Source organism: Accipiter gentilis, chromosome 4, assembly GCF_929443795.1.
Source record: "Accipiter gentilis chromosome 4, bAccGen1.1, whole genome shotgun sequence".
Classification (NCBI taxonomy): domain Eukaryota; kingdom Metazoa; phylum Chordata; class Aves; order Accipitriformes; family Accipitridae; genus Astur; species Astur gentilis.
The window spans coordinates 19748446-19771428 of NC_064883.1; the positions used below are offsets into that span (position 1 = coordinate 19748446).

Sequence of the window (22983 nt, forward strand, 5' to 3'; positions counted from 1 at the left end):
GTAGGAAAAAGCTATCCCTGTATCTATTTTTTCTACCTTGTAATGGTTAAAAGTGCCTAGAAATTCCCACAGTCTTTCAGGAAGGATCTGTATTTTGCAGCTGTTGACCTCCCTACTATGTAATGTCATGCTCAGCACCAAAACTTGAGGCAGAAGAAGAAGGAGGGGTGGGGAGCTGGCTTCCAAGGTGGCCTATGTTCACCAACTGGCTGGGCATCGGTCTGCCTGTGGGAAGTGGTGGGTCGTTGCCTTTGCTTTGCCTTGCTGTTTTTTCCTCTTTCCTTCACCTATTAAACTGCCTTCATCTTAACCCAGGAGTTTTCTTGCTTTTGCTCTTCCTATTTCTCCCACCGTCCCACTGGGTGGGGGGAGTGAGCAACCTGCAACGTGGGTGCTTAGCTGCTGGCCAGGGCCAACCCACCAGGGAGGTGAACCGGCTAGCTGAGTAAAACACTGCCCTGCCAAGCTTTGGTAATACTTTGCATTTACCTTAAGTCTGCGACATAGGCTTTGCTAAGCTACCTCAAAATTAAAACTCTTTCTAAATACTTCTAAAAGTCCTCTTTAAAGCCAAGTGCTGCAGAGGACATAGCAAAGGGTGAAATAGCATGCTGCAAGAACAAGCAGCCAGCCTCATCTGCTGCAGCGCAGACACAAAACTCCAGCTGGTGGCTCCTATCCCTGCCCCATCCAACGACTAAGCAAGCTAGAGAACATCACGGCAAGCTGAGAATTTGCAAAGGCTCCGTGCTGACCTGACTTGGCTTCTGGGGAAGCCCTCTGGCACCAATGGGAGCAGCCTGGCTCCAAAACACTTCTGACCTGATTTGCTAATGGTGATGAATTTGCCATGACCTTCACTATGGTGTCTGAGGCTTAATTACCTTCATTATTAAAAAGGAGTGGTATCGCTTCTGTTTGGAGCACTCTGACTTCAGCTTCTCTTGGGACTACACTTGTCCCTGTGTTTGAATACCCGTCCGTAGTGCTTGGAGTGGCAGCCATGTCAGGGGATGCTCTGGTTACCTACGAGTTTGAAGAGTCAACCATTAAACTCATGGCATACGCACACAGAGAGTGAAACCACTTTTATCTGCTGATTCTCAGTGGATCTCCTGGATTACATGCAGTTACAGTGCTAAATACTCAGACTGTATTATAGATGGTCTGGAAAGTGCTCCTGACAAGTCAAATTCATACAGCGTGCAATGCTTATATTAGCATCCTAAATACTTGAGTTTGACAGTATTCTTAGTTGAAGCAATAGGTCAGGTACGTAGCCACACAGCTGTCTCATGAAGTCTCTCCTAGGAGACAGTGATCCCTCCTCGAGACACTCCCACCTTTCTCCACCTCAGCGCTGGAGGCTGAGGATGCTGGCCTAGACTTGAGACCTGGATTTTAGGCAGCTAAAATAAGGTGAGCTGCAAGGACCGTGTTAATGAAGCTTACCGACCAGACTGTGTCCGATGTTCATGGGTAGAACCTTCAAACAAGACAAAAGGGTTTGCCTGAAATTTCAGCCGATGACAAGAATTTTTCTAAGTGCCTGTCTGCTGTAGGGGCTTACGCTACATTTGCCAGTGCTTGATTTAAATAACAAAGTAGGTTCTGATTACTTTTTTCAGCCAAAGTTGTCTTTTAACAAAAAATAAATTTGGTTATTCAAAAATATTCCATTACTTGATTTGAGAGGCTTTTACCTTCAACTGTCCTTACTGAAAAAGAGACAAAATAGTATGGAAGTCTAAAAAGTCCACACTGGTGTTTTACAACACATTTTCATTCTGTGATGACAAATTTCTTTCATTTCCTTCATACAGAACCAAAGACCTTAAAGAAACACTCAAAGCCGGAGTAAACTATTTAATTTCAGGTCAAGAAAAATGTATGTTTTACATGACCTGAAAAATTTTTCAGAATTTCTGATTTCTACTACATTCAGAATAATTATTGAGTGATCATTCAAAATACGTTTTCAAAAGATCCATCAGACTTTCCAGTGAAATAAAATCCTACCTAAAATCCTTGGGCTTTTTGAAAAGTGGTTACCACATATCAGCAATGGCTGAAAACAATATTGCTAATTTCAAGGGAAAGATATTTTTCTAAATTATTTTGCAACTTATTTCTGCTATAAAAATGGTGATAAGAAAAATTTCAATTTCATTTCTAAATAGATATTCATGCAGATTGAAACTCCTCAGGAAATCTCTGAAGGTGCTGCTGATTTTGACTAAATAGCATTATTCAGATATTTGCAATTTTGACAAAATATTTCCATTTGACTAGGAATAGGTCATTAGGCTTTCATTTGTGTAAAATACACTCCCCAAAGCAGTAAAGAAAGTGGAAAATCATGTTTCACATTATGGTAAAATGGCAATATGTTTTAAAGACTTTCAATTAAAATTTTGATTTCTTCAAGGAAGGTTGAATATTCTTTTTTTTCCCTGTATAAACAGGATTTTCACTCAAAGAAATGCTCCAAGATCTTCTGTACATTCATATATTTTAAAAGTAAGTCTATTACTATGTCAAATGTGTCTCACTGGAAAAAGCTATTGACTTTTCCATTCTATTGCTTTAATTTTCCACTACTCTTGTATGTTGGAATACTCCAGGTGGGAGCTGCGTGTGCTTCTGATTATGCTGTGTTACACAGCAGGGAAACTTCTTATCTCAGACTGGTTGCCTGGTTGAGAAAAAAACACATTTAAGGTAGTAAACACAGCTGTGGAAGAAGTATTTTCTATTTTCTTGCTGTTTGTTTTAATGTACTAAAATGACATAATTATGGAAGTTTGCAAAAATGCCAAAATGTAAAACAGAATAATAATTTGGTCTATGTGTTTCTATTATAGTCTCTATGTCTCCAGATATAGCTTTAAACAGTCTAAGAAAATCTTTAGATATGTCTTTTCTGCTTTATGCTCTGTTTTGCCCCCGTAAATAAAATACAGAATTTCAGAGAAAAGGAATTTAAAAGTAATCTTGTGGTTACACTGGTATTAATAAGTGTTCAAATCTTGTTCTTGCCATTTTTCATGCCAGCTTGGAACTTCTGGCTTGAAGATTTGTGTTTCTATTGTTTTCTTTTTGACTCTGTGCAAACACTTTAAAGATAGGAAATTTGCAGATCTGTGGGGGGAAAAAAAAAAAAAAAGAATAGAGGTTTTGTAAATCTAACCACCGCAACTTCATTTGAAGAAAATGAAATCTGAACTCTGAAAGAGGACAATGCCTTTTACTTATTTTTTTTTCAGCTTGCAAAGAAATAAAGTAATACAATCCCTTTTATTTCCTATTTAAATGAGGCTGAAGCGTTTTCATCTGTGGTGTGTAAAGTCTGCTTTGCAAAGAATAAATTCGGAGCACACATATTGTAAGTATTTCCCGAGAGCACCAGGCTTATATTGGTTGAGTAAACAGCACTATAGTATTACAATTATAAAAATAAAATGTGCAGAAAAATGGGATCGTCACTTTTTTTTTAACACTCCATTACTTTCTGAAGTCCTAGTGGGAAAAGATTAAATGTGAAGCCCTCAATAAGGAGCTCGGCTCCATTCGAGCTGCAACCGTTCTCCATCACCTATTATTTCACCAAAAGAAGAATCAGATTTTGATAGAGATCCTAAAACACCTGAAGCCATCTCCCCTGAAATCCTATGTAAGATAACACTAACGACGTCCTGGCCACTTCGGTCTATGGAGGATTTTGTCTTTTATATCATGATGTGTAAGCACACAAAGGGCTGCATAAAGTTCTTTTGACTGTGGCTGGAAAGACTCGCACTGGCACCAGCGTGCCTTTGGATCACACTGTACCATCTTTTCACTCCATCCACAACTATTATTTCGCTGCCCAGAATTGTTGTAATATGACTGCCTCCCTTCATAATCTCTGCATTTTATCTAGTTTCTTTTCCAAAGCCAGAGAGGATAATTGTCATCTCTTGTATAACACAGCAAAAAGGCCGAGGACAGGCTTCGGGGCGACGGCTTTCTCTGCTCACCAGTCCACCCTGTACCTTCTCCAGACTGTAAGTATGTAGAGGCAAAGAGCAACAGCAAGCATGACAAGGATTTCTGATCTGCCTGAAAACAGTAACAAATGCCAGAGGAAGAAAAGACTTCAAGTCCAACTCGTCGGAGCAGAATCCTCCAACAAAGCGGGATGGAGAAGAAAGAGGGCAGGGGACAGTATCTAAAGGTTGGGTACCAAAACGGGTAGGCTAAGGCAGAAGCTACAGCTCTGTGGTTCCAGGTATTGAACCAGGAGAGGGAGCATGGGCACACAAAGCATCCATCTACCCCCACTGAAGCCGAGAGGGACCCTTTCTGTTGGTTTTAGCAGGACCTGGATCATGTTGGTGGTTTGTATCAGGTGGGTTCCCCATAGAGACTGGGGAAAAGGAAGGGGCAGCCATGCACACTTTGTTGTAAAGAGCTCTAGGGTTAACTGCTGGTCCTTCAAGTGATGAAGAGTCCCAAGCCCAAATCCAGGCATTGTCATGCACCCATTTCTATCAAAGAGGGATTCTGAAATCAGGGTGATGGCTCATGAACCATGAGGGCTTTATTTGACAGCACGTGAGGAAAAAAAGTAGGATTTTTTTTATGAAACCGACAAGAAGATTCCTGCAAATATACAGATTTGAAGGCCAGAACAGCAATCATTTGCTCTGATTTCCTGCACAGCACAAGCCATACAACCTAATTTGGTCATGTCTGCATCAGTCGTTCATTCTCTGCTTGATCTGAAGATCTCCCTCGAAAAGGCAGGCATCTTCATGAAAAACTACAAGTCATGCAGAAGCCACCGTAACCCTTTGGGTTTTTTTCCAAAGGTTAATTTACCCTTTTTGAAAGAGGAAAGGAAAAAAAACATAAAACATGTCTTATTTCTAATCCAAAGGTATTTTCAATAAATATCTTTAATGAAAATTCTTTTCCTTCTGTAGGTATTCACCCAGGTGGTACTTTACTTCAAAATACATGCCCGCCTTGAAGTCTCTTGAGAAAAACCACCTTATTTCTCATTCCCAAACCAAGGCTTTTTCCTAATAATAAAAGAACTAGCAGGCTCTCGGAAGCACAAATGATACAGCCCCAAGAGCTATTTTTCAGTCACTGACTAGAGAACATTGTGATGAAGAAATCTGAGCTGAAGAAGAAAATAACCTCCATTTTTCCAATAAATGAAGATCTTCACAGGAATGTAGAATGAATCTTAAAGCAGAGCATCTCGATGCTTCTTGCAGCAGGGCCTCTGTCAAGGACAAAGATGTAATTCAAACATGGAGACCAGAAAAAGAAGAAAAGTCTTTTCCTCTACACTTATGAATATGACGGTGACCTTACAGAGCCCCTTGAAGAGACAGCACTGACAACGCAGCCAGTGACATCCAGCTTCCCTGCAGGGCTGCTCACAGCTGCAGGCTGGATTGTGAAAGATGAAGGAGGAGAAGGTTCCCCTGTGCTGCACAGGAAAATTTTAGGAGACCAAGTTTGGATTGTGGCAGCGTACGTTTTAGTGAAGGACATAAAAGCTAAGGCAGAAGATGAAATAAAATAATATAGCCCTGGAATTGCAGTCACAGGGAAAGTCTAGCATATATTTATTTAAAAAATAAGGCTAAGCTATAACGGAGGAACTGAACGTCAGGTGGGTTTTATGACAGATGCAAGTTATTAAGTCCTTTCATAGATATTATCTACCTCTAGCTAGCATATATACTGTCGGTGAATATACATTGATAAACCTAATAGGCGAGGCCAGACAGACCACGTGACATAAGTAATAAGGACAGGACCATATGACGAGACGTGCTTTTGCTATTTTGATCTTTAACCTGCAAGGTCTCCTGGCCCCTTGTTCAGTGTCACTTCTCGTATTCACTGCTCCAGCAGCCTAGTTGCTGTGGTTTATTTCTGCATCCATTCCTATGGTTTAATGCTGCTGCCTGATTCGAGCTGATTGCACAGGCATGCTAAGCTCTCACTAAACTTCGCATTAGCTAAACAGGAGTTTGCAAGAGTTTTTCCTAAGGTTGCCATCATCCGCAAATCCTTCAAGGTCTAAATTATAGAAGTTTGGCTGACCTCTGTAGGATAACAACATATTAGATCACTATTCAAAGAGGAGGATCGCAAGCTTAATTCCGGAGTTTTGTAGGGGAAAATCTGCGTGCTGCATTGCACGAGGGCCCCCGCGGGCGGGCTTCCCCGAGCCCCTCCGCCAGCAGCCCTGCCCTGCCCTGCCCTGCCCCGCTCCGCTCAAAACACACCAAAGGGCCTGAAGAGCTACGCCTCAAATTCTTTGACCGGTCATCTTTTAACAGGGATGTCAGAGATCTGGGAAAGCATTCCTGCGGCATTGGGATGCAAAGGGATTTATCTCACATCTGAAGTCCCGCAGAGAGGCAGCGACCCTGCTCCTATCTGAGAGGCTGAGAAGTGAGTTACGGCTGAAGGAGATGTGACAGGCGGGAGAGAATAAGCAGAGTGAATGGCCGTACTGGAGATGAATCAACCCTCTTCCTTAAGGAGCAACTGCCTTTGGCTACTTGGAGCTAAAAGCTACAGTAATAAATTTTAAGGCCTGAAAAGATCATTACAGTCATCCAGCCCAGCTGCCCACTCATCCAGGATGCTGAATTTCCTGAAGTCGTTCCCTCCTGCCCCTCCTGCCGCCACAGCTGAGGTCCTTCCCTCCTCTGCTTTTGGTCGGAGGCCCTTCCCAGCCTGCCACGGCCTCCACCACCGCCCCGATCGCCGTGCCAGAGCTCTGCAGCACCCTGCCCGTGGCACCGCAGCTGGGCAGCGAGGGCAGCTTCGGCAAGTATTTTCTCAGGAGTGTTTCTGGCAAGGGGAGCTTTTACATCCAGCCCTCCGGCGGTGCAGGCTCGTGCTCTGCGTCAGAGCAGCACCTCCAGGAGCAGTTCTGCCCATGCAGCTCCAGGTCCGTGCTCAAACGCCTGTAATGGAAACCTGAGGCAACTTGCACAGGGAGCCATGCTCCTGCAGCTCTTGCTGCTGACCCAAACTGCAGATCTGAAGATGGCTCCATCTGGTTTGTGTCTTGTCTTTCTCGGAAACCGCTGGGCCTCACATCAGTCAAAGTACCTACAGCTCCTGGAATAACAATGCCCAGCTCCCTGGGGAGCGGGCAGGTAGAAAAACAGCTCGGGAGAAGTTGGGTTTTCTGATGACGTTTCTCTGCTGGCCTCCAGGACCTCAGAAAGAGGCTGGTGTTACACCGCGATGGAAGCACACGGGCTGGGAATGGGAAAAAAGACTGGGATGGGCTTTCCCTGAAACATCCCGCCCGGCCCAAAGCAGATCTCCTTATTTATAAACATGGGTCACATCCACGTCGAGCCCTTGAATCGAAGGACAACGGGAGCTCGCCATCAGCCCCGTGAGCTCATGTGGACAGAGCTCCAAAAGGGAAGGGAATGGGCGAGTTCATTGAGTATTTCCCAGTCTAGAGGGGCAGGTCCCGGCTGGACTGTGACTGCCAGGCAGTGCCCTGCCTTGGGAAGGTTGTGATGCATCATCAAGAAACAGCTAAGCAACCCCTCAGTGACCCTGGCAGGCACACCCCGAGAAAGGAGGGAAGGGGGGCTGCAGGCAGGAGTCTTGCGTCTCTAGGAATCTCTTAACATCATCTTGTCCCACGCATTCGGCTCAGTCCGCTACAGCTGACGCTAACAAGGAGCACCGGCTCCTCCTTTCAGTCATGTCGGTGCAATGTGGGCGCAATAGGTGCAAGTGCAAGCTCCTTGTGTCAGCTCCCTGGCAAGTAAAAAAGACAGCCACGATTTGCCCTAAAAAGCAAATTCTAATTCTTGACATTGTACGTCATGGGTTTTATGCGCAGTGCAATTTACAGGCCAGAGGAGCGAGGCCAGCAGAGCCCAGGCTGCGGCCAACCCCAGCAGTGAGTCCATCAGCCGTGGAAATGCCGAAGTGACAGGTTCACTTCGTTAACTAGAGGCCCGGCATTTCCTGGGCACGCTCAAGCAACTGGAAAAGAAAAGGCTGTTCCAGGGGTGGGAGACGACCGGAGCCTAGAGATCAGTTTGGAATGGAGGGCAAAAGCAACGCCTACCCCAGTGCTTGAGAGGCCAGACAGGCTTCGATCCCAAAGTCACATGTGCATCCTACCATCAACACGAATGGTGACCTTCAGAGGAACACAAAACCTCCTTGTCTTTTGGAGGGACGTAAGTTCCCCAAAGCGGAGCATGTCATGCTTAGGTGGAGAAGTGCCCATTTTCCTGTCCCTGAACCGGCTGTACCCACAGCCGGTGGCTCTGCAGAAAGCCGCTGAAATTCAAGCAAAACATCCTAGATTCTTCCCTGGGTTTTCTGTCGGGTTTATTTCTCCTCCCCTTCTCCCAAATGTTGTTTGGGGTGGTTCTTTTTCAAAATCCCTTTCCTGCATTTTTCCCTTTTATCACTACCCTGTGAATATCTTTCTGGGTAGTTCACTAGCCCTCCCCACTGGATTGCCGCTAGCTTTTGCCCACACTGAACATGACAAGATTTTTACTTTGGAGCAGACGTAATTTTTTTTGCCCAGCCTTAGGCGAGAATACAAGGACTTTCAGTCCCTTTGCCTCTTCATTCCGAAAATACTCCCCTAGGTAAACAAGTCCTAAGCCTAAGACGATGCACTGGAGCGCCAGGAAAGCCCTCAGTTGTCGAAGTTGTTTGGAAATCACCATTTTCTGATGCTGTAAAACAAGAGTTAATCCGTGTTTCCACTGTGGAGGGCTGTTTGGGATATTTATTTTTTTTTAAAGAAGGGGAAAAAAATGCCTTTCATTCTTCGCCAGCAATTTCCATGGAAATAACGTTTCCAGCAAAAACTCGGTGCCCGAACGAGAGTATTTTATGCAGAAACTGAAAGATTTTCTCTGAACAACTGCAAGATTTCATCCAAAAGTCTGAGAGGCTTCATCTGACATGTTTCGCTCCTTCGCTGGAAACAAAGCACGGCCGAGCGAGAGCGGAGAGAGAACCCCCTCCAAACCCCCCACCCCCACCCCCCCGGTCTCCAGGCGGGCCCGGCGCGGGGGGTTCGGCCCGCGGGGATGCTCCCGAGCCAGGACCGGGGCAGGGCGGGGCGGCCGGCGGGCACCGGCCGAGACACAGCGCCCCGGCCCGCCGCGGGGCTCGCTCGGGGGGCCCCACCGCTGCCTCCGCGGCAGCCCGTCCCCGCGCGGGCGGCGGGAACAATCGCCGCGTTGTCCGGCCGCGGCCGCCGGCCCGGCGGCTCCCGCGCCCCGGTCCCCGTGCCCTGCGGGGAGAGCGCTGGCGGGGCCGCCCGGCTCCGCGCCCGCCGCCGCCGCTCAGTCTGGCCCCGGCGGGGGCGGCGGCGGCGGCGGCGGGGAGCGGGGGGGGGGGCGGGGGGGGGGGGCCGCGGGGGGCGGGGGGGGGGGGGCGGGCGGCGCGCAGGTAGCGCGGCGGCGCTGCGCCCCGCGCGGCCACGCCGTGGCGCTCTTGTCACGGGCACGGCCGCCGCGCGCCTCCGACGTGTCCGCGGCCGCGGCGCCCCCCGCGCCCTGCGCGCCGGGACCGGCTGGAAGCGCCGGGCGGGCCCACACGCACACGCACACGCGCACCCCCACCCCGTCCGCGGATTAGCGGGGCTCGGGCCCGAAAGGGCCGCGGCTGGAGGCGGGGGCCCCGGGCAGCCGCTCAGGCGGGGCGGCGGGCATGTGCCGGTAAACAATGACCATATTGTGAAATAGAAAACAGACTCCGGCTCCCTCTGAAACGCTCGCTCCCCACCGGATGTGTTAAATAAAAACCGCTGGGGGAAAAAAACAGCAGAAAGTCAAGAAAATCGGGTTCGGGCTGGGAAGGACGAGGGGCAGGAAACCCGCAGACGGGCGGATTTCTGCGCCCTCAGCCCGGTGATCCTCGCACGGACTGCGACGGCCGCGGATGCCTTCACAAAAAATCCGCCGTGGTATCTGCTGGATTTCCCTCGCCCTCTTTTTTTTTTTTTTAATTTAACATCAAAAGTTTTGTTGGTCGTGTGTCGTGTGTGTGTGCGTGTGTGTGTGAGTCCCCCGCCGCCTTGCCACTGAATAAAACAAGAGCAAACTTTCTCTGCTGCAGGAAACCCATCCAGATTTCCCCGGTGAGCTGCAGGAACGGCTTGGCCGGGACGCCGCCGGGGCCGGGTGCGATACCAGCGCCCAGGTCCTCTCCTGTTTTCTCCCTTCAAACGGCACCTTCCTGCCCGGACGTGTTGAAGTGCAGTGCCCTGGAATTTATGACACAAATGGGCTTTCCCCCCACCCTCTCCCCGTGTTCATCTGTTTAAAATCTCTACCGTCCGTTCCAACTGGATGCAAATTGGGAGCTTTAATAAACTTACTTCCCCCCCCCCCCCCAGTCGTAAACATACATCCCTCTCCGGTTCCTCTCTTTAGAAAAAAAATAAAGGGGGGGGGGGGGGAGGCATTTCCAATGGATTTAAGTGATTCGTATAATGAAATGCTTAGGGATTTGTTTAATGCGATTTTATATGAGCTGTGGACATTTCCAAAGCAAACAATAAGTTCAAGTACAACATGCACGGTTGTGTTACAAGTGTTACCCAGCTGGCTAGGAGATCTTCGGTGAGCAAACAGGCTAAATCTGGAGAGTAAACAACTTCAGAAGAATCTACAACTCCAGGTCACTGAAAACGGCCTTTTATTTGTTTTCCTTAGTGTCTAGTAAAATCTGATCCATTTCTTTGCAACGATGCCGTAAAATCACCAGGGACGGGGCATCGCCAGCCCGCGGTTCGCCCCGGCCCGGCCGCTGAGCCCATCGCCTGGGACTTGGGTGCGTAGACGGGCGCCGAAAACCGGGTGCTGCTGGTCGGGGTGCTGCAGGGGCCACGGGACGGGGACAAACACCCCCGCGCAGCGCCAGCCCCTTCTGGGGGGCTGTCACCCGTGAAGTGGGCTCTTGCGACGGCCTCCAAGCGGCGAAGCCCCGCGGCGGCCTGCCAGAGGTCCTGCCCACGCGTAAGGGTGTTCCGAGCTCCCCTCGTGACGGGGATCTGGCCCTGGGACCAGGTGGCGAGCATCGCCACGGGGCGGCGAGGAGCGGCCACGCGTGGGGCTGAGCGGCCACGGCCGCACCTGGGGGGCCGCCGGCGCTGGCGGGGGGGGGGGGGGTGGGCGGAGGGTTCTCCGCCCACGGGCGTCGTGCCACAGCCAGGTCGCCTTTCGCCACGCCGGCGGGGGGGGTGCCCCTAGGCCGTGTGGTGCCACCAGTGGCCCCAGCAGCTCCCCCACACCCCCGCGGCAGGGCGTCCTGCCGGGAGCCTCCCGCCTGGCTCCGGGCCGCGCTCGGGTCTTCGACGCAGGAAATGATGTAACTAAAATTCAAGATTTATTTCGGGGGGGGGGGTGTGTGTTGTAATATGATTTACTTTATTTAACGCGGAGGTCCCGGCCGGCGTCCCCCCGGAGAGGGGGCACGATCCGAGCGAAACAACCCCGACTAGACGCGACTGGTTACCGCCGCCGGATCAGAAATCGCGTCGGGAACCGGCAGCGCCCGGTGCGCTGCTCCCAAGCCATCAGCGTAGCCGAGAGGGACCGGACGGCAAATCGGAGCGGCGTGGCTGCGGCCCTCCCCCGCGGGGCTGCGGGCTGGAGCTGCGGGGGCACCGGGCTGGGCGCCCGCGGGGCGGCGGGGCCGGCCGAGACCCTTCGCCGGCTGCGGGGGGGGCGGGGGGGGGAGCCGGAAACCTCCCGATCGCGACGCTCCGGCTCGGAGATCGCTGTTGGTATTCTCTTTAAAAGGGCTTGAATGGGACTTTTTTTTTTTTTTTTTTTTTTTTTTTTTTTAAGCCAAAGCTTTGTTGTGCTAAACTAGTTGGACGAGTTAGGGTGTCGCTGCTCCCGATTGCTCTGGCCAATGGAACCCGATCCACCCTGCTGTGCGTAAGAGCGCAATTAAGGATTTAACCAAGCCTATGCTGCGCCCCAGCCAGCAGTCTGCCGGAGACAGACACAGCGCCGCAGCCTCCTCCCCCAGACATGTCTGCTTAGACCCGAGCAGCCCCAGCAGCCAGCCCCAGCCAGCCGCCGGCTCCGAGCTATGACAGGAGTATTTGACAGAAGGGTCCCCAACATCAGATCCGGCGACTTCCAGGCTCCTTTCCAGACGGCCGCAGCCATGCACCACCCGTCCCAGGAATCTCCCACTTTACCCGAGTCCTCGGCTACGGATTCCGACTACTACAGCCCGGCGGGGGGAGCCCCGCACGGCTACTGCTCGCCTACCTCGGCTTCCTACGGCAAAGCGCTCAACCCTTACCAGTACCAGTACCACGGCATGAACGGATCTGCTGGGAACTATCCTGCCAAAGCCTACGCAGACTACAGCTACGCCAGCCCCTACCACCAGTACAGCGGGGCTTACAACCGCGTACAGAGCTCCGCCAGCCAGCCAGGTGAGAGCCGGGGCCGGGGGCGTGCGGGAGCTTCCGCGGCGGGGGGGAGGCTGGGAGAGCGCGCCCCGGCAGATCCCGGCCCCGTGGACCGCGGGGATGCAGCTTTTCCCGATCCACGGGGAGAAATAAATTTAAAAAGAAAATTAAAGGGGAAAAATTTTAAAAGGAAAACTAAAGAAAGTGTAAAAAAAATAAATTAAAAAAAAAAAAAGGTGGAAAGCTTGTCTAGTTTTCCCGACCAGCCCGCACGGTCCGAAGCACGAATCCTAGCACTAGTGCTTTAGAGAAGCGAACGTCGGTCAGCTGCCCCGGGCCCCCACGGCTGCCTCCCTCCTCCTTCCCCCCGCAGGAAGAGGGGGAAAAATAGCCAAGCCTTGTTGCGTGTCTCAGACTCAGGTTCGCGGTGGCAAAGAAAGTTTCCTTTCCCCTGTGCTGGAGGGGCGGGGGAGGAGACTGGGAGGGGGAGCGCAGCCGTGGCGGGGCTGCGAAGCCGGGAGGGATTTTTCACCAGAAAGCGCCGCGGTTTTAGCCCTTTCCATGTACTTCTTTGTAAGTTGTTGGCGGGGGGGGGACGGACGACGACGGAGGAGGGAGGACAGGGGAAAAAAATAATAAAGCAAGCCCGTAGCCAAGCCAAGCGGCTGGGGCTCGGCTGGGACGAGTGCGGCCGCGCTGGCGCTTGGGGACACGCCGGCGGCGGCGGGGGGAAGGCGCGGGCGTGCGGGGGAAGCGGTCGGTGCTCCTGGGCAGGTCTCGGCTCCGGGCCGGCCTCTTCCCAGCAGGGCTCCAATAATCCTCCTCGTTCCCGCGGCGGACGCGCATGCCCCGCGCTCCCGCCCGCGCCCGCGCAGCGCTGCGCGCCCAGCGCCGCCGCCGCCCTCCGCCGAGGATGCCCGGGGCGGCCGCGGAGGCGGAGGAGGGCCGGCGGCGGCCAAGGCCCGGCGGCCCAGCGGGCCGCCCTCCCCCCCCCCCGCCGCGCCCCCGCCTCACCGCGGGGAGCCGGCGGAGGGTGCGCGGAGCCGCAGCCCGGAGGCGGCAGCAGCCCCGGGGGGAGCCGCGGGGGCCCGTCGGGCCGGCGCCGCTGCCTGGCCCGGCCCGGCCCGGCCCGGCCCGGCCCGGCCCGCGGGCGGGAGGCGTCCGCAGGCTGCGCGGTGCGGAGCGGAGCCGTGTCCCGCGCCTTAACGTCTGCGTCTGTGTCTCTCTCCTGCCCTTGCGCCCGTGCAGAGAAGGAGGTGGCGGAGCCCGAGGTGAGGATGGTGAACGGCAAACCAAAGAAAGTGCGCAAACCCCGGACTATTTATTCCAGCTTTCAGCTGGCGGCGTTGCAGAGGAGGTTTCAGAAGACCCAGTACCTCGCCCTGCCCGAGCGGGCCGAGCTGGCCGCCTCCTTGGGGCTCACGCAGACACAGGTACCGCGCTCGGCTCGGCTCGGCTCGGCTCGGCCAGGAGGGCCGCCCCCCCGGGGCGGCGCGGCGCGGCGGGAGGGGCCGGATCGGGCTCCGCGGAGGGGCCGGGAGGGTGGCGGGAAGCGGGTCCCTCGCAGCCGCGGAGCGCCGGCTTGCCAGCCAGGCGGGCATTAATGGTGTCGGTTTCCCTCCGCCCTCCCTCTTTCCTCCCCTCTCCTCTCCTCCCGCCCCCCTCCCAGGTGAAAATTTGGTTTCAGAATAAAAGATCCAAGATCAAGAAGATCATGAAGAACGGGGAGATGCCCCCGGAGCACAGCCCCAGCTCCAGCGACCCCATGGCCTGCAACTCTCCACAGTCGCCGGCGGTTTGGGAACCTCAGGGCTCGTCCCGCTCCCTCAGCCACCATGCCCACGCGCACGCTCACCCTCCAAACTCCAACCCGTCCCCTGCATCCAGCTACCTGGAGAGCTCCGCTTCCTGGTACCCCGCTGCCAACTCCATCAACTCCCACCTCCAACCCCACGGCTCCCTACAGCACCCGTTAGCGCTGGCCTCTGGGACAATTTATTAGAGTCTGACCCTTTTTTTTTTTTTTTTTTTTTGTTTTTGTTGTTCCTTGGACTCCTGTGTTTTACTGTTAAGGAATAATAACGAAAGGAATGCATATGGGGGATTTTTAAAGGGAAAAGAAACAAACAAAAAGATTAAAATGTGTAAAGCTTGTGCATGTAACTTATTGCATTTCAAAGGAAACCCTTTTTTATACAATACGGACATTTTTTTGGCTCAGCTGTGGACACTATCAATGGTGCCTTGAAATCTATGACCTCAACTTTTCCAGAGACTTTTTTTCAATGTTATTTTAACCCTGTAAATAATTGTAGATAGAGGAATTAAACTGTATATTCTGAATAAAATAAAATTATTTCGACCACGAGAAACGTTTCCAAATTACCCCTTCTTCTATTAATAAGAGGGGGGGCAAAAACAATAACGCCAGTTTGCTTGCAGAGAGCGAGCGAGGAAAAGAGGGATTTTGAGGGGCCCGATCCCGGGAGCTCACATTCAGTCGCCGTGCCGTGCCATGCCGTGCCACCAGAGCCGGGGCGTGTTGGCAGGATCTGTCCCTTGTAGGTCCCCACGGGCGAGCCGAGGGGCGGCGATGCTCTCTCCCCGCTGGAAAAGGGGCTTTTGCAAGACCGTGTACACCTTATGGCACAGTGATTTAAGCTGAAGCGAAAGCTGCCCACCCTGACGGTAGAAAGCAAATATCTCGCCTTAAGCCGCCCTGAATCCTTTCCTGAGAGCAATTAGCGTCGAGAGCTGCACACTCCACAGCCCATCAGTCGCCCGTGTGCGCTCGGCTAATTACACAAATTACGTTTCCGTCAAAGGGAGCCACTAAATATGAGAAAAGGATAAAATGAGGGCCCCGCTCCCCTTCCTCCTGGTAAAAGCCTGCGGCGGCTCCGGCTGAAGGAGGGACTTTGCAGAGGTACTTTTTTTTTTTTTTTCTTTTTTTTAAAATCTCTTCTCTACACGATTTAGGGAAAAAGCCGGGCGGCGTAGCCTCCGCGAGCGCTGCCCGGTGCCGGAGGCACGGCTTCGGCCAGGTGGCCGCGGCGATGCCCGCGGCCGCGCAGCACTCAGCTGGCGGCACGCACGGAGCGTGGGCCCCTCTCCCAGCCCAGCAGAAACCCCGGGCTTTCCCCGGCAGCAACCGGCCCGCGGGGCCCCCACGGCGGCGCACGTTCCCGTGGCCCCCCCCCCCCCCTCCGCCTCTCCCCGGCCGTCACGGGGTGGGAGGGGGGAGCGGGGAGCCGCGCTGGGAAGTCACGGCCGTGCGGGGTGAGGCGGCAGCGGCGAATGTGACAAAGGCGTCGCTTGAAGGATCCCCGAGATAGAAAATTACCCCCTGCCGCCCGAGGACGGCGGGGAGAGCGCTGGCAGGGCTGGGAGCGAGGCCTGAAAAGGCACGCTCCTGCCCTGGGGTGCACTTACCTGTCTCCAGTCTTCCTCCCCGCCGCCCTCCCCCTCCTTTCTTCTCCCTCCGCTCCTGCCTGCCATGTTCTGTGCGTGTGCGTGAGTGCGCGTGTTTTCTCCCCAAAGAAAGAAGCCCGGGGTTGCTGTTTTGTAACAGGTTTGGGGGTTGGTAAATGGCTTGCAGTACAATAGACCAGTTTGTTGGGTAAAGCTGCTCCCTGCACGCCGGGGAGGGCTGCGTGGGTGCCGGAGACAGGGCGGCGGGGGCTGCCGCCGGCTGCCCACCCCTGCCCGCTGCCGGCTAGCGGGCCGCCCTGCCCCGCAGCTCGCCGCGTCCTCGCAGCGGCTCCGGGCACCGGCTCCTGCTCGTTTCACCCGCAAGGTTTCAGGGATTTTCCGCGGCTCTGGGGCTGCTGAAAAGCTCGGCTTTGTCTCTGCTGCTAACTTCCACCCCCTGCAAAAAAAGCGGCCCGGCCTTTTCATTTTCTTCCGTTCTTTTCCTCGTTTCCCGCTAGACAAGCATTAATTTATTTTTTTTTTCCCAACCTGCATTAAGAGATTCTCCCCTCCCCGAGGTCCCTTCCCTTTGCAGAAAGGCCCGGACACAAGAGCTGGAGGTCTATTTCCCAAGGTCGGTCCACCCACCCTTTTCTTTGAGGAGCTGCCGCGGGGCTGTTTGTTTGGTTACGGTAACCTGCAGGGGCCGGGAGGGCTCCGGCGGACAGCGCAGGAACAGCTCCGGGGAGGCGGGATGCCGGCAGGCAGGATGCCGGGCAGGGATGAGAATTCACTCTGCCGGCGCTAGCCGGGCAGCCTGGGCTCCGGCGGCTCTGGCACCGCTCTCCTCTGCGGGCCAGCCGACGCAGCTCCGCTCGGTTTCCACGCCGGTCCCTCTCCCTGCTGAATTTCTCCTCCTCCCGGCTCGGGGTGGTGGTGGGCAGGTCGGGGAGAGCCTGGCACCCCTTCCCGGGAGAGGGTAGCCAGGCCCGGTTAGGCAATGCCCCTCGCCGAGGCTCCCCGTCGCCGTGGCCCCGGCCCCAATGCGCACCCAGGGTCTCCAGCCGCCCGCCCCTCCGTGAGAGCCCCGGGCTGAGGGGGATGCTCCCGTCCCCGTACGCACAGGCAGGCGCACCCCGGCGCCTTTCCCCGCCCGGGCGCACCCCCGAGGCTCCGGCGGCGGTCGGAGGGAGCCTGGCTTGTCCGGGCCTCCCCCCTTGCCTCCCCGGGAAAGGGATGGGATGAACTGTCCTTTGTCTGACGCTGGGTTTGGGCTCGGCGGATTGCTGGCTCGGGGCTTTTTTTTTTTTTTTTTTTTCCCTCCCCCTCTCTCTTCCCCTCCCTTCCCTTTTCCTGGCGGCCACTTCCATGTGGAGCCGGGGCAGCTCGGGGAGCCGAGAGGAGCCACATTCCTGTGGGTGCAGAGCGGCTCCAGGGCTGAGCCACAGGCCCTGACACACACACACACAGACACACAGAGCTGCCTGCAGCCCCAGCTGCCCCAGATCGAGAGCTCCTGACACTGCCCGCACCCCTGGGGCTCTCCCACCCACAGCAGATCCATCATCCCCCCACGCACATACACACACTGCGCTCGCCCCCGGCCGGGGGGCGCACCCACACCCCTCACACCCGGACGCGCACACAGAGCTGACTGCCCGCCACCCCCACCTACGGTCACGGGGGGAACACCTCCCCCCGCTCCCCCAAAGAGCCCCCCTCGCCCCCGCTGCTCCCTGCCCGGGCACCTCCGCACCGCTCGGCGGGGAAGAGCCTCCATCCGGGGGAGGGCTGCCTCCTCGCTAAGCCGCCCGGTTTCCCTCCCTCTCCTCCCTGGGGAAGGAAAAAAACCACCCCCTCCAACCTGTCACCGCGTCAAGGCAGCCCGCTCGTCAGGCATTTCTGTCGCCCTCTCGCCCCCCTCGGTCTCCCCCATAAATTCATGCCCCCGCGGCGCGCGCTGCCTGCGCGGGCCTCCGGGCGCTGCCCGCTCCGCCGCCGGCAGCGCTGTGTCCCCAACGTGCGCCGCACATGTGGCATCGATTAAAGATTTGTACCACGCGATTTGGCGACTGACAGACTTTAGGTGGCTCGGTCGTGGATCACGGCGAGGAGAGCTATTGCTGCAGGAAAGTCGGGGTTGGGGGGAGAAGCCCCTCTTCTTGCTCTCAGTCGTTTGAGCGGTTGCCTGCAGAAACGCAATAACCTGTTTTATAGGTCAGACAAGAGCCGTGAAAATCGGAACGGCGGAGTTTACGCTAAGCCTCCCTTTCTCTCTCTCTCTCTCTTTTTTTTTTTTTTTTTTTAGGGAGAATCTGTGTTACATCAATTAAATCTTTCTGCTCTTTGTTCGGCGGTGCGTCTGTTCACATGCCATTTGGGAGGATAAGCAATGGTTTATCTGCCAGGAATACAGACCCGATAGACCCCGACACTCACACACACACCCCCCCACACCCCCAGGGTGTCTCTGTGAACACCTTCCAGGGACACGACCTTCAAGGCCGCGGCCAAAACTCCCAGGCCCCCTCGCCTCCTTATTTCCCTCTAGGTGAGGGCCCGGGGAGCCGGGCCCGGCCAGAAGCCGCGACTGATTCAGCACTTGGCAAGGAGGAGCCCGGGGATGGCTCCTCGCTCTCCTCCCGCTGCTGCCTGCCCCTCGGCTTTGCCGGAGAGGTTGCCTAAACCTCAGCCTGGGCTTCGCAGCAGAGCTCAGCGAGCCTCGCCGGGCCGGATCCTGACTTGGCTCCGTGCTCTGCAGCGGCATCGCCTGCCTGATTGCGGAGCTGGCCCTCCATCCCAGGAAATCTTTACAGTCTCCTCGCTGTGCACCATATAACGCGTTTTATAGGGCTTTCGCGGTATCCACTGAGCGTTCTTTTCCCTTTCTTCGCGTTCTTTGTATTAATTCCCGCGGAGAAAAGCGCGCAGAGGAAGACTGCGGGCTGCCAGGCGCGGCTGCAGCCGGGGGAGGCCAGCGAGGGCCGGGGCCAGCACCCCTCCTGCCCACGGGGCCAGCCCGCCTCCTGCCCACGGGGCCAGCACCCCTCCTGCCCACGGGGCCAGTACCCCTCCTGCCCACGGGGCCAGCCCCGGGCTCTGCGCCCCCGCCCCGCACCCGGACCCGGCTGCCGGTACCTGCCGGCGGGGCAGCAGCAGCGCTTTGATGATTTGGGCCATTAAAAATGAAGCGGGTTTGTGTATTTCGTGTCCGGGGTTAATAAAAGCTAATCGGGAGTGGAAAGCGACCTAGCCCAATGAGTTAACCTGGCGAGCTGCAGGTAGTCCTGTTAGCCAGGCTCTTTCGGTTAATTAATTACAATTGAGTCGGTTCTGTGATAATTTCCTTAAGGACCCCTGACGACTGGTCCAGCGGGTGCGCGGGAGCGCAAGAGGCCGCGGGCTCCGCAGCCTCGGGCGGAGGGTGCCCGGCCCCGGCGTCCCGCACGCCGCGTCCCGCACACACACACACACACACACACCCCCGCCCGGTGCCGAGGCTCCCAGGCTTCTTGCCCGAAAGTGGCGCTCCGCCACCTGAGAGGAGGCACACGAGAAGGGCGAGCCCGCTTTTGGGGATGCGGGGGCGAGCCCGGGGCTCCTTCGGGCACCGGGGAGAGACTGCCGGGAAGAGCCGAGCCGAGAGGCGGACGGATGCAGGCGGGAGCCCGCAGCATCGGCCCCTGCCTGCACATCAGGCTCGCACTCGTTGAGATTTGGACACGTAACGCTGCAGACCACTGATTTGCTATTTTCTTAATTCCCGCTCTTCTCATTCCCTATGAATCAAACAGTCTTTTGTCCTTCAGAGTTTGATTTGATCGCTACTGTTCACATTTCACTTTTGTATTTTTCTCTCCCTATACCATTACTCATTGAGTGCCCCGTGAAATTACAATCGTACATTTTCAACTCAGCAACCCATTTGCAGTGCAAAAATAGGGTCTAAATAATGGCTGAATTAGCCCTACTGGACAGTTTCAGATGTAACACTCTGTAATAATTATATTGCAGGCTGGATTAGGATGCTATTATCATAATCTGGACGTTTACAATTATCTGTAATTTGCAAAGATGCGCCAGGTCTTGATTACAGCAGTTTTTTTTTATCAAGCTAACCATCACTAAACAGTGACAGTAATAACAGCTAATTTTGCTGGCAATATAAGAGGTGCTGGGGTGTGCAAACAATTTCACACCTGGATGTGCTCACTCAACCAAGAATATAGAGAAAGAGCTTCTGCCCTGAGACTCAGAAAAATATTCTCCACTGCTTCTGTTCAGTGTAGATTTCTAGACCCCGATCCTTGCTTAGCAGATTTTCACAGGGGGTAAGTTTCGGGGCTCGCTCGGGTTTGGGCTCGGCTTGTGACCGCTTCGCGCCTTCCCCTTCGAGGCGCGCTCCGTCCTCGCTCGTTCCCCCGCTTCCGCGGGCACTCCTGCGCCGGCGGTTTCCCCCTCCCGGTGCCGCCGGGGGCGGCGGGCGGCGCGGGGCGGCGGGGGCCCCGCCGGGCTACCGGGGGGGCGGCGCGGGCTTCGGCGGAGAAACCCTGCGAGCCCCGGGGCCGGCCCCGGCCGCCCGGCCCCGCGGTGGGGCGGCGACAGCGCGCCTCTCCGCGGCGCCCACCCCGGCGGCCCCGCGGCGGCGGAGCCCGGCGGCGGGCGGCGGCGGCGGCGGGGCCGGCGCCGGCAGCCCGGCGGCGGCAGGTTTGGGGGCTGGCGCGGGGAGCTGCCGCCGCTCCATCCATAGATGACGCTGTTTCACGAGAGTCTCCCGGGGCGGCCGCCGCGCGAGTGGGAGCCGCGCTGCCGCTGTTGCCGTCCAGTCGCTCCCACCCCGCTGCCGGAGAGGCCTGCCTCTGCCACCTTCTCCCACTCGGCTGAGCTACCGCGCCTGTTTTATCATTACCGTTCGTTCGCTCGCTTGCTTGCTTCTTGTCTGGCCGTTGTTTAAGCCCACCCGAGAAATCACTCGTGGGGGAGGAGGGCACGGCGCACCGAGAGCCTTTCCGCGCCGCCACCCACGCGGGCCCCGGCGAGGCGTGCGGGCGAGGGCGAGCCCCCCGAAAGCCCCCGGCGAGGCGTGCGGGCGAGGGCGAGCCCCCCGAAAGCCCACGAGAAGCAGCGAGCCCCCTTCTCCCACCCCCCACCCCCCACCGGGCCCGCCAGCGGGGGCGGGGAGGGGGGACGCACACCCCGTCCGCCGCCGTCTCCACTCGGGGGCTGCAGCGAAAGGGTTAAGGCGGCTGCGGGGGCCGTGGGGGCCGGGACCCGCCAGGCTGGGCTCGGCCGGGCCGGGCCGGGCTCCCCGGGCTGCGGGGCTCGCTCCCCGGGGCATCCGCCGGCCCTCTGCGGGGGCGAGGGTGAGCCCGCACGGGGGCAAGCTTTGGGGGGTGGAGGGGGGGGGCGGGTAAAGCAGGGTTTTCTGAGAGATGCGCGCACACACACACGCACGCAAATGCTGTTGGTTTAAATGTATGGTAGCTTTCTCTCCAGTGTCATTTGAATAATTCAGTGAGCCCCACTACCAGCTGTACTTCTGAAGCCTCTTCCATTCTTTTCAGCATTATAATTTTGGTTAATTTTCAATTTTAGGCCCTACGTCTCTGCAATTTGTGTATGAATAACAGAATAATTTTCCTCTTTTGTTTCGCCTTTCCTGTTCCTGAATCTAAATAAAGATGGCTTTTTAGTATTAAAAGTGGAAGAAAATTACAGGTAATTATCTTTGACGGTAAAAACGCTGTAATCAGCGGGCTACATGAAAAATTACTCTAATTATGGCTGCATTTAAGAGAATGGAAAAAAACCTTCTTGTGGATAAAAACCTTAAATTGTCCCCAATGTCTGCTTCAAATTGGATGGCACTGCAGCTGGAGGCTTTGTTCAGAATTGATCCTGGGGAGCTCTGAACCCAAAGTTTCACAGTGGGAAGGGGAAAAAAAGAAAAGAAAACATTTTTCCTAATGTAACAATACGAATGGTAGAAAATGACAAGACTGATCGGTTTTAAACCACTCTGAAGACTGACTGAGCGTGGAAGTTGCTCAAAAAAAAACAAAAAAACACCCCCCCCAAAACTGGTATGTTGGTAAGTAGTCTTTGCTTTGTGTCTAATTATAGTGACTGTCCTTTTGCACGACTGTATGTAGCTGTCATTATATGGAGCACTCTGAGGATCTCTATTGACTTCTGATAAATGGCTCAGTGGTTTCAAGGTTCATAATTTGAAGGATGCCCAGGTCTCTAGCCATTAATTCTCGCAGTATGGGGCACCCAGCTTGGATGAGGAAAGGGCTTTTCATTGTCAGTAGTTGCTGTGCTTTCCACAAGCCGGTGAGGCTGGAGCTGGCTGGACAGCGTGTTGTGTGCCTGGGCACCTCTCAGGGCTTTGCAAAACATTCCTCAGCTTGCATTGTCTGCTCTTTAAAAACAAAGGAGGGCGCCTCCTTTCTTAATAATTTGGAGTCTCCAACCTCGGGGAAGAAAGGCAGGGCTCTGGGCTTTGCCTCGGCGAGAAAGCTCAGCTCAGCTGAGCAGCGGAGCAGTGAAGTCGCAGCAGAAACGGCCGGGTGATGGGAAACTTCTAGGCTTGTCTTTGCGGTCTCGAGGTCTCCTGTCTTAGCCGTAGCCTTAAACCCCACCAAACCGCCAGCTGCTGCCCCCCAACCTTCCCCCCACCCCCCAGCTTTTCTGTCTTTGCTCGCAGATGCATGTGCAGGTAGCGGTGTCTGTGCGCGCAGGCGAGCGGGGGGACGGCGTCCAGCTGCCTGGGCTGAACTGGGGGGGGCAGGTCGGGGGAGATGGGGATCCGCTACGGCGGAGAGAAAGAGGAGCCAGGCGGGCGTTTTGTGGCTTTTACTCTATATATGAAAGAAGACAAAAACATACAAAGTATATGTACAACTAAAATTCAACAATATATACAGAAAGGTTGCTCGGGGGAAAGGTCCCTCTCGCTCGGGGTGGGGGGACTGCCGTCAGGCAGCGCGGAACCTTCCTTCCCCGGACCGCGGCGGCCGGTGCTGCCGCCGATCCCTCGCTCTGTCTTTCCTGCTCGTCTCCGGGAGGCTGTCCGGCTGTGTGCGGGTGTGTGCGGGTGTGTGCGGGTGCGG

General features: G+C 55.2%; 1 protein-coding gene across 1 annotated transcript; it reads left to right on the forward strand.

The window, feature by feature from the left end:
* The first annotated feature begins 12033 nt into the window (after positions 1 to 12033).
* Positions 12034 to 14819, forward strand: DLX5 (distal-less homeobox 5). The gene is made up of 3 exons (XM_049798848.1): positions 12034 to 12481; positions 13706 to 13890; positions 14127 to 14819. The coding sequence occupies exons 1-3, from the start codon at positions 12127 to 12129 to the stop codon at positions 14457 to 14459; spliced, it is 873 nt and encodes a 290-aa protein (XP_049654805.1). The 5' UTR covers positions 12034 to 12126; the 3' UTR covers positions 14460 to 14819.
* The last annotated feature ends 8164 nt before the right edge of the window (positions 14820 to 22983 follow it).